Raw genomic sequence first — 10650 nt, 5'->3', positions numbered from 1 at the left:
TTACATAAAAATTATTCCGCTTATTTCTATTGTATGTAAAGAATCCAAACAGTACATCTCTCCACAATAGTGTAAAATCTTCATAAATGTGTTCAATTATAAACCTACTGATGTCTTGCCAAAGTTTTCTTACATGCATACAATGCCAAAAAAGATGCACAACTGTTTCTGGGTGGTCATTACAAAAGGAGCAATTTGAGTTGATGTTTTCCTTAAACTTCTTCATATAGTGGTTGGCAGGATAATATTTATGAATAATTTTAAAGGAAACTTCCTTAATTTTGTTAACAAGTAGGTATGTTTGTGGCAACATCCAAACTTTTTTCCAACAGATATTATCAATAAATCCATTCCAATAAGGCATGACATCAGGTATAGATACAACATACTGCTGAAACAAGGATAATAATAATAATATATGCCATTTAGCAGACGCTTTTATCCAAAGCGACTTACAGTCATGTGTGCATACATTCTACGTATGGGTGGTCCCGGGGATTGAACCCACTACCCTGGCGTTACAAGCGCCATGCTCTACCAACTGAGCTACAAGTTGAATGGACCAAAAGAGAAACAAATCTTTCCTACTGATGAGTCAACAGGGTCAATAGAAGGTAGGCTCCTTTTCAGAGCCGATCATTAAGAGTATCTCTACCGCCATTACGACAACCTCTTTTACGAGTTGATTGGGTAGCTGGGTGAACGGAATCAGGTGCACCTTGTATAATTAGTACAGCTCATCGGTTCTTTAAAACAAATATCCAAAACGTGGTCAATGGCCCAACCCTCTTCAATTCCCTATTTAATTCCCATCACGCCTGCCATACTGGTTCCTAGATAGTTATATTCGTTTTGCGAGTACGTAAAATCTGTTCATTGCCTGCCTCTCCCCCCAATTTTAGCGTAATAATTTAAAGAGCTTAGTGTTCTTAAAGCCTTTGTGTGCTTAGACATACTTTCAAAAGCCTTTGAAAATTCAGTCAAACAAATATACATGGTAAACTGTAGACAATACCAACACTGATTGATAAGATGAGGAAGTGGAACTGAATTGTGTAGGGAATGTCCTTCTCTTCACCCTGCGTTTTGTTTATTTCTCCTACAGATATGGAAACAACCGCGTCTACAGCACAGCATGCATTTGGAGCGGGCCCTCGTGGGCCCAACCCAGCCCATGGACCCCAACCAGGCCAGGGCCCCCGACACCCAGGTCACCCTGGACCTTACGGAGTTCCACGTCCCGAGGATCAGCCCCCACACCAGCAAGTAAGCATTTATTGCAAGGGAATGTAGCTGATGTTTGTTGGAATGTCCTGTGTTAATAGTTACGAAGTTCCTCCCCTGTGAGACTTGGGTATATTCATTAGTCTTAGTCCGTTGCTAAACTCAATGTAAAACATTTTACAACATTTTCAAATTGGACAAATTCCGTGATCGTTTTTGCAATGGAAACAAACTGCGCAAACAAGGGCAGGACATGCTTAAATTTGTCCAAACTCGTTTTCGCTTTAAAATGTTTTGCGTCAATCTGTAATGAATACACCCCTTGTAGGCCTCCCCGATATTTTCCTTTAGTTTAGAGTAAACAAATGTTTTCTGTTAAAACATTTGCAACTAAATGTTTTAGAATGGAATCAAACTAATGATTTCAACACAGGATTACCATTCAGGGTTTCAATCCCACCTGTCACAAATGAACTGGGATGTAATTGTTAATCGAATTCTGTGTGGAAACCATACTCCAAACGATAATGTTCTGCTGTAATAAATGCATGATTCTATTATACAAAACGGTTTTTAACATTTCGCAACCGACTATTTATTTGAACTTTTCCGTAACTAGGCAAGTCAGTTCTGCGCCGTTCATTCTTATTCTTAAAGGGGCAGAACGACAGATTATTACCTTGTCAACTTGGTTACTAGTCCAACGCTCTAACTAACCACTAGGCTACCTGCCGCTTGCACAATGTTGCGCAACGGAATCTGACTAAATACACCCAAGGCAAGAGAATGTCATTGAACTGTGTACACTAATATGCATCCTGTGAATATTTAAAAAATCTACTTTGTCATTTGAGCACCAGCAGCCCCATCACCACATCCAGCACAGCAGACCATTCTTCTACATACACCCTTCCCAGCCATACCCTTCCCAGCCATACCCTTCCCAGCCATACCCTTCCCAGCCATACCCTTCCCAACCATTCCCTTCCCAACCATTCCCTTCCCAACCATTCCCTTCCCAACCATTCCCTTCCCAACCATTCCCTTCCCAGCCATTCCCTTCCCAGCCATTCCCTTCCCAGCCATTCCCTTCCCAGCCATTCCCTTCCCAGCCATACCCTTCCCAGCCATTCCCTTCCCAGCTTTACCCCTCTGCTCTACCCTATCAGTGGCCCATGCCATACAACCCTTACTGCGGCTTCCCTGGGATGGGTAAGTACCATGGAGGTATTGACCTCCAGTAAAGCCTTTGTCTTATCCTAAATGGTACCTATTATTACACTAATGGCACACATACCTATACATAGTACACTACTTTTGACCAGGGTCTATAAGGTCCACTAACACTTTACAGATTTAAGTGTCATGTAGGTCATGTGTTAGTTGAATTGTCACTTAAAGTAAAGCTGGACACCATGTTTGAATTCAAATCTGTTTGTCAGGAGGTTATGGTATGATGATACCGAGTCCCTTCCAGCCCAGTCCCTACATGGAGCCTCCGGGTTACATCCTACCCCACTCTCAGCTCCACCTGGCGGACTACAGGCGTATGATCAACCCCCACTACCACACTACCCACTACCCACAGACCATGGCTTACCATGCACGCAGGTTGTTTGGAGTATTTTAAGTTCACATTGCTTTCATTATCAATGTCGTATGCCAAGCCAATGATTGTGTGAAATGGACCAAACAAATCTGAAACATCAGTATACCATACAATGTATACACCTATATGTCAAAGCTTTTTAGATGCTACCTCAAATCACCTCATACATACTAATAATAATGGATACATGTCTATGACTGATGCCCACAGGTTCCGCTACCAGCACAATGCCCCAGCCACCAGCAGGGAGATGATCAACTCTGAGGTATTGTGCTTTCGGAAATTATTCAGACACTGACTTTTTCCACATTTTGTTACATTACAGCCTTATTCTAAAGTTGACTAAATATTTTTTTACAATTTACACACAAGAAAAAAATGTTTTTTTTTTGAAATATTTGCTAATTTATAAAAAGATTACGTTTGCAAAAATATTCAGACCCTTTACTCAACTTTGTTGAAGCAGCTTTGGCAGTGATTACAGCCTCGCGTATGACACTACAAGCTTTGCACACCTGTTTTTTGGGAGTCTGTCTTCGCTGCAGATCCCCTCAAGCTCTGTCAGGTTGGATGGGGAGCATTGCTGCACAGCTGTTTTCATGTCTCTCCAGAGTAGTTCGCTCTGGTTCAAGTCCGGGCTCTGGCTGGGCAGCTCAAGGACATTCAGAGACTTGTACAGAAGCCACTCATGCGATGTCTTGGCTGTGTGCTTAGGGTCGTTGTCCTATTGGGGTGAAGGTTCACCCTCCAGTCTGAGAACCTGCTCCAGAGCGCTCAGGACTTCATTAAGTCTGTGTGTACTTTGCTCCTTCACCTTTCCCTCGATCCTGACTAGTCTCCCAGTCCCTGCTGCTGAAAAACATGCCCACATCATGCTGCTTCCACCACTATGCTTCACGGTAGGGATGGGGCCAGGTTTCCTCCAGATGTGACGCTTGGCATTCAGGCCGACGTTTTCCATCTTGGTTTCATCAGACCAGAGAATCTTTCTCATGGTCTTATTCCTTTAGGTGCCCTTTGGCAAATTCCAAGCATGCTATCTGAAGAAATGGTTGTCCTTCTCCCATCTCCACAAAGGAACTCTGGTGCTCTTTTGGGGATCTTCAAGTTCTTGGTCACCTCCCTGACCATGGCCCTTCTCCCCTGATTTCTCAGTTTGGCTGGGTGGACAGCTCTAGGAAGAGTCTTGGTGGTTCCAAACTTCCATTTAAGAATGATGGAGGCCACTGTTCTTGGGACCTTCAATGCTGCAGACATTTTTTGGTACCCTTCCCCAGATCTGTGCCTCGACACAATCCTGTCTCGGCGCTCTACCGACAATTCCTTTGGCCTCTTGGCTTGGTTTTTGCTCTGACATGCACTGTCAAGGTGTGTGCCTTTCCAAATGTCCAGTCAATTGAATTTACCACAGGTGAGTTGTAGAAACAATCAAGTTGTAGAAACAATCAAGTTGTAGAAACAATCAAGTTGTAGAAACAATCAAGTTGTAGAAACAATCAAGTTGTAGAAACAATCAAGTTGTAGAAACAATCAAGTTGTAGAAACAATCAAGTTGTAGAAACAATCAAGTTGTAGAAACAATCAGAAAACAATCAAGTTGTAGAAACAATCAAGAAAACAATCAAGTTGTAGAAACAATCAAGTTGTAGAAACAATCAAGTTGTAATCAAGAAACAATCAAGTTGTAGAAACAATCAAGTTGTAGAAACAATCAAGTTGTAGAAACAATCAAGTTGTAGAAACAATCAAGTTGTAGAAACAATCAAGTTGTAGAAACAATCAAGTTGTAGAAACAATCAAGTTGTAGAAACAATCAAGTTGTAGAAACAATCAAGTTGTAGAAACAATCAAGTTGTAGAAACAATCAAGTTGTAGAAACATCTCAAGGATGATCAATGGAAACTGGAATCGCCTGAGCACAACTTAAGTCTCATAGCAAAGGGTCTGAACTTAGGTAAATACGTTTTTTTAATAAAGCAAACATTTCTTAACAAGTTTTTGCTTTATCATGGGGTGTTGTGTGTAGATTACGGAGTATTTTTATTTAATCCATTTTAGAAAAGGGTTGTAAAGTCAACCGATCTGAACCTTCCGAAGGCACTGTTGCTGTACATATGGATAATATGCAATGTACCTATGTATTATGTTGCACATCTTAATTCAGTGTTTATTTTGTATACAGCAGTACTAAAACATTCCCCTTTAATCCTAGGTACAGACTGAGCCCACATTAGGAGCAGCACGCTCTGACCCCAAACTCTCTAACGCTGACTCGTCTATGAAAAGTCATGTCCAAACCAACTCTGAATCTGGCAGCGACACCAGTTGCACAGCTGCCCAGTCACTATCCCCAGCCTCTGCTGTGCAGGAAGTGATGTCTAAATCACCAGCTTACCAGGATGTTGTATTGGCACCCACCCCCAACAACACTCCTATTTCCACCAGGTCTGCTGCACCCCAGAAGGGTAGCTTTGTGTTCCAGACAGAGGTGATGTGAATTTGTCATTCATATTTATCCCTTGTACAGTTCCTGGTGTTCTGTTTCTGTATATTTTCGATGTCTTGTAATGAGTTTATGACGTAAGGCAAATTTGTGTAAACTGACAAAATACCATCTTATCTTTTATCTTAGGTGGAGGAGTTGAGGCTGGAGTGCCGCAGCACGCCCACAGGGATAAATATCCTCCACTCCCATGAGACATCTGAACTGTGCACCGCCCACAGCGTGTCTGCGACCGATGAAGACTTGGTACAGCTCTGCTCTTCCTCCTCCCTCCACCACCACCACAAGGTCTCACAGGGCAGGATGCTCCATGGCCAGGAGGGGATGGGTTTGGTTGGGGAGGAGGGGGGTCAGTGTCTCCAGCAAGCCTGCACGGACATACTTCTAATGGATGGGGCATGCTCGAGTGGCGGACCAGATAACTTCCTTGCTCTTGACGATTGCGACTCATTCATCGCGAAAACACTGGCCGAACGACCAGGGAATTCTGAATCCGATATGGACTACAGAGTGGTGGTCCAAAGCCACACCGCAGATGGTCCTCAATTTACAAGTGATGACGGAGAACTGAGTGGGAACGGCTCAAAGAGTGTCTATTTTAAGATCCTCCACCTGCCCTTTGACATGCAGTACTTAGAAGAGCTGAGGAAGATTGAGGCGTCTGTGTGGTCGGCGTCTCTGGCACCGTACGTCCCCTCAGCAGAGTTTATGATCCAGCAGGGCCTGATGGAGCCACACAGGGAGGCACTGAGCCCTGTGGTCATGGAGGAAGTCCCCATGGTGGAGGAAGTCCCCACGGCAGAGGTGGTCCCCATGGTGGAGGTTGAGGTCCCTGGGGTGGAGAAGGTCCCCACGGCTGAGGTGGTCTCTCTAGTGGAGGGAGTCCCCATTGCGGAGAGCCCTTCGAATGAAGATGTTTTATTGGCAGAGATGGTCCCCAATGTAATGGAGGTACCTGCAATATCCAGTCCTAACGAAACGGACAATGCGCCCATGTCTCCAGAGACCAGTCAAAAGAGGGGTGCGGTGAGTGACCTTGATCAGGATGCCTCCTTTGGGGGGTTACCCACATACCGTCCCTCAACTAGCTGGCTGGGCGACTTTGGCAACGTCTACTATCACAGCAAGATGCCTTCTGATGTTGAGGAGCAGCGCAAGATCCTCAGAGGCAGCCCACTTAAGGTGTCTAGCCCCAAACGGAAACCAAACCATGACCAAGAGCCTCATTGTGTTTCAGTCACTACAACCGCTCCACTCAGGCTTAAGGGAGAGGGATGCAGACCCGGAGACAAGGTTGACAGGAGGAGCTACTCTGATCAAGAGTTCTGTGCTAACCGGACCTTCAATGTGAACACTGTGACCTCTGGTGGCCACAAAAGGGAGCGCGTCTGTGCCAGATGTTTGACGACAAAATGCAGAGTAAACAAGAGACCTGGCAGTCCAGGACCAGGCCTGGATGCTCCGATTGTAAAACGACAAGGGGTCCCCGTTCCACCATGGGAGGAATATATCCTAGCCCAGACTTGTGCAGCCTGCAAATGCCTTGCCCGGAGGCGGGCAACGAGGAAAGGTTCCGGTTCAGATGTTCCCAGCGGACCACAAAACGAAGAGACGGAGGGTGAGACCTCTGAGAACAGGTATTGGTTGTGGCATGGCACATTTTATGCTTTCGGACTTTGGATTATGCCTTGTACAGTATGTTGCACTTGGGACTAAGGTTCAATCTGCATTTGTACATAGCATATGTACATAGCCTTGTCATGTTCAATGTTCTCTACATACACAGTACTTTAAATACCCCAAGTCAAGCTGAAAAGAATACAAGATGAAAAATTGCTTTCAGCATTGAAACCAAGGTGGGGTTAGAACCTTAAAGCCAATGATTCCAATCGGCGCTTTGCAGACAGAACCTTATTGTCCCAAGATCTCAATTAGTATTTTTGTCTGCTGCATGTTTGACATGAAATGTTCCCACCGTAATGACATGAAATATCAATCTACCTAACAGTTCTTGTCGGGCAGGATCGGGGCCCAAACTGAGGGACCCCAGGAGGCCTCAGTCCTCCATGAAGCGCCACTCTGAGGCAAGTACTGCACACTGTTGTACAATGGCAAATGACACATTATTTGATATATAGTGCACTACTTTTGACTAGGGCCAACCTATACACTTTCTATGCTTCCATTATGTTTGTTTTTTACTTCCCGTTTTATACACCAGCTGAAAATACCACATTTTTGTTTTAATGGGGCTATGATTCTCTACACTATACTTGCTTGTTTTCGTCAAACTGAATTTAGGCAAACTATTAGAATTTTAGCAACCAGGAAATGGTCAGTGGTTGAAAGAAGTACCCAATTGTTATGACTTGAGTAAAAGTGAAAGTCACCCTGTTAAATGGAGTAAGTCGAAGTATTGTGTTTAAAATATACTTGAGTATCAAAGTATATCATTTCACATTCCTTATTAAGCAAACAATTATTTACAGATGGCCAGGGGCACACCAACACGACATAATTTACAAACTAAGCATTTGTGTTTAGTGATTCTGGCAGATCTGAGGTAGTAGGGATGTTCTCTAAAAGAGCATGATTGGACCAATTTCCTGTCAATTTAAATATTACTTTTGGGTGTCAGGGGAAAAGAATGGAGTAAAATGTACATGACTTTCTTTAGGAATGTAATGAAGTAAAAGTTGTCAAATACCCTAAACTACATAAGTAGTACTTTAAAGTGTTTTTACTTAAGGACTTTACACCACTGGAAATGTGGTGCGTTTTCTGCAGTGCACCTTTTTTAAGTGGTCAAATATATTCTTGATCCATCCAGAAGTGTCCCATGGGTCCACACTCAAAACTGAGGGAGAAGAACTGTTCCTGTGAAGAGCCCCATCGGCCCCCCGCTGCTGTGTTAGGGGGGCCGCGCCGCCATCCCCATGGCGATGTCATCAGGGAGCGAAATGAGGAGAACCTTGGCGTGTGCGTCTCTGTCCCACTTCAGGACAAATGGAGAAACCAACACCAGGACCAATGCTACCTCGCGGCACAGAAATCTCAACAAGGTAAGCCCAAAGCATTATTGATGTAATGTGTAAACCAGTTTTAGCCTGTATTGGTTCCATAGAGCATTTTAAATGTTTGCCAGTTGCTATATTTAATTTTATTTTAACATTTGCGTTGAAATGTTTGACTAATGGCCCTTTCATTTTTGTTCCTACAGAGAAGCTGTGGAAACTGGCCTTGTCCAAGCCTGACAACACTGAAAGTAATATTAAGCTCGGACCCAGAGACTTGATTAAACAGAAGAAACACATTTCTCAATCACAAGGTAGGCATCTACTGTAAAAACCCTACTGTACAGTACCGTGTGTAAAACACTTTCAGCAGCTTTTGAAATGTTATGTCGCCTTTTTGTTAAATTGCAACATTTTATTCCCCCCTCAGGACTTCACAGAAAAGACACAAGATGCTAATTTTTCACGTCCACGTTGTAACAAGTGAAGTAAATGCACTTTTATTGTTATCCTCTACACTTCCGAATTAACTCTTAAAGTTCACCATGTATGTACTCACTATTTATGAAATGTACAATAAACACTTGACTACAGTGCTTGTCTTGGTTTGCTTCTCCATGGGGACAGTAAAGGGCTATGTACATGTATGTGTATGTGTATGTGTATGTGTATGTAATATGGACTTAACCAAATAGGGTTTTCTGTATACCATCCCTACCTTGTCACAACACAACTGATTGGCTCAAAAAAAGCAATTCCACAAAATAACTTAAAGCACGCCTGTTAATTGAAATGCATTCCAGGTGACTACCTCATGAACCTGGTTGAGAGAATGCCAATAGCGTGCAAAGGATAGCTACTTTGATGAATATATATATTTTTAACACTGCTTAAATTTCATATTTTTGTCTTCACTATTCCACAATGTAGAAAAATGTTTTAAAAAATAACAACCTGGAATGAGTAGGTGTCAACTTTAGGGGTGTGTGTAATATACGCACATGCCCTTGGCCTCTGATTTGCAGAGGGAACCTATAATCTACCCAGAAATAACTCTCTAATACAAATTCCTCTTAAAACATCTACCTACATTTTGAAAATGCTAAACCTTCCATGTTTGATGGATGTATCAAAATGTCCAACCACAGCCAAACATCTCGTCTGACTTTTCACACATCAAATGTATTTATAAAACAGCTGATATCTGCTGTACAGAAACCCAGCCTAAAACCCCAAACAGCAAGCAATGCAGGTGTAGAGGCACAGTGGCTAGGAAAAACTCCCTGGAAAGGACAAAACCTAGGAAGAAACCTAGAGAGGAACCAGGCTATGAGGGGTGACCAGTCGTCTTCTGGCTGTGCCGGGTGGAGATAACAGAACATGGCCGAGATGTTCAAATGTCCATAAATGGTCAAATAATAATCACACCCTAAACAGATGCCAATAAGGCAAAATGGGAGGAAGAACTAGCCACTCATTTCTGTTGCAGACTGGGAGGATGGCCACACCTGCTCAAGTACCTTGATCTTGTCTGATACATTTCAAGATCTTACAGATTACATTATTCCAAAACTAAGCTGCATAGGCTATTTCCTGATACCTCCCCTATGTGATATGTCATGCTGTGGAGGGTACATTACTCCACTGCTTTGTCCTATTCTCTAACCTGCATGGTTATTGGTCTGGAATTTTTAGGATCCTCTGAATTTCTGGAGACTTCAATTGACCCAGACCTGCCTCTGATCATCCTGGGAGTCTCAAACCCTAAACAGATTAACCAAGCCCCAACATGTGTCTCATTTTGGAAAAAAGGAAGTTCTCTCTACCAAATTATGGCTCAGTGATTTGGTAAACACTACACAGAATTTAGTATATTCTGAGCAATAAATTACTCACATTTGGTTGTGTATACTTGGGAGGACTGTGAGCGGGAGCTTCTGCCCTCTTTATTTGTACTTTCTACAAAGTACCTATACACCTTGTTCAATAACATTTGCTGGTAAAGGGCTAAGTCCCACATGGCACCCTATTCCCCAGGGGGGTGGGGTGTATTTTGAAAATGGCAAAGGGAAAATAAGTTTTACACTATGAAATGCTTAAGATTCACTCTAATCTGTCATAGGGTATTCTTTTTTTTAAATTGACCCATATCTGTTTAACCACAGAATGTAGAAACATGCAGTTTTCATACATATAGACAGACTGGTATGGTGATGGATGAATGAGGTTGAAAAGTGGAAGCATCTCAAGGCTAGAGTATTACTGTTTAAATGCGCCTTGGAGGGGAGAAAGACTGTTTT

At 42.9% G+C, this 10650-nt stretch overlaps 1 protein-coding gene across 4 annotated transcripts; it reads left to right on the top strand.

The window, feature by feature from the left end:
- The first annotated feature begins 680 nt into the window (after positions 1-680).
- On the top strand, positions 681-8866 carry LOC124039695. Of its 4 annotated transcripts, none has more exons than XM_046355941.1 (11): positions 681-858; positions 1106-1266; positions 2088-2436; positions 2667-2835; positions 3044-3098; positions 5046-5321; positions 5466-6973; positions 7345-7420; positions 8167-8398; positions 8557-8664; positions 8781-8866. In XM_046355941.1, the coding sequence occupies exons 2-11, from the start codon at positions 1108-1110 to the stop codon at positions 8807-8809; spliced, it is 2961 nt and encodes a 986-aa protein (XP_046211897.1). In that variant the 5' UTR covers positions 681-858; positions 1106-1107; the 3' UTR covers positions 8810-8866. The 4 variants fall into 4 exon arrangements, with proteins under 4 accessions (XP_046211897.1, XP_046211896.1, XP_046211894.1 ...); XM_046355940.1 differs by having other exon boundaries at positions 683-858; positions 2085-2436; XM_046355938.1 differs by having other exon boundaries at positions 683-858; positions 2079-2436.
- Positions 8867-10650: the final 1784 nt, after the last annotated feature.

Source organism: Oncorhynchus gorbuscha, linkage group LG07 (assembly GCF_021184085.1).
Source record: "Oncorhynchus gorbuscha isolate QuinsamMale2020 ecotype Even-year linkage group LG07, OgorEven_v1.0, whole genome shotgun sequence".
Taxonomy (NCBI): domain Eukaryota; kingdom Metazoa; phylum Chordata; class Actinopteri; order Salmoniformes; family Salmonidae; genus Oncorhynchus; species Oncorhynchus gorbuscha.
The sequence above is the reverse complement of the archived record's forward strand: the minus strand, read 5'-3'. Positions and strand labels throughout refer to the sequence as shown.

Coding starts and splice junctions, on each gene's coding strand:
- LOC124039695 (XM_046355938.1), top strand. CDS start 1,108: ATGGAAACAACCGCGTCTACAGCACAGCATGCATTTGGAGCGGGCCCT. Junction 2,437..2,666: donor CTGCGGCTTCCCTGGGATGG/GTAAGTACCATG, acceptor TCTGTTTGTCAG/GAGGTTATGGTATGATGATA. Junction 2,836..3,043: donor ATGGCTTACCATGCACGCAG/GTTGTTTGGAGT, acceptor TGATGCCCACAG/GTTCCGCTACCAGCACAATG.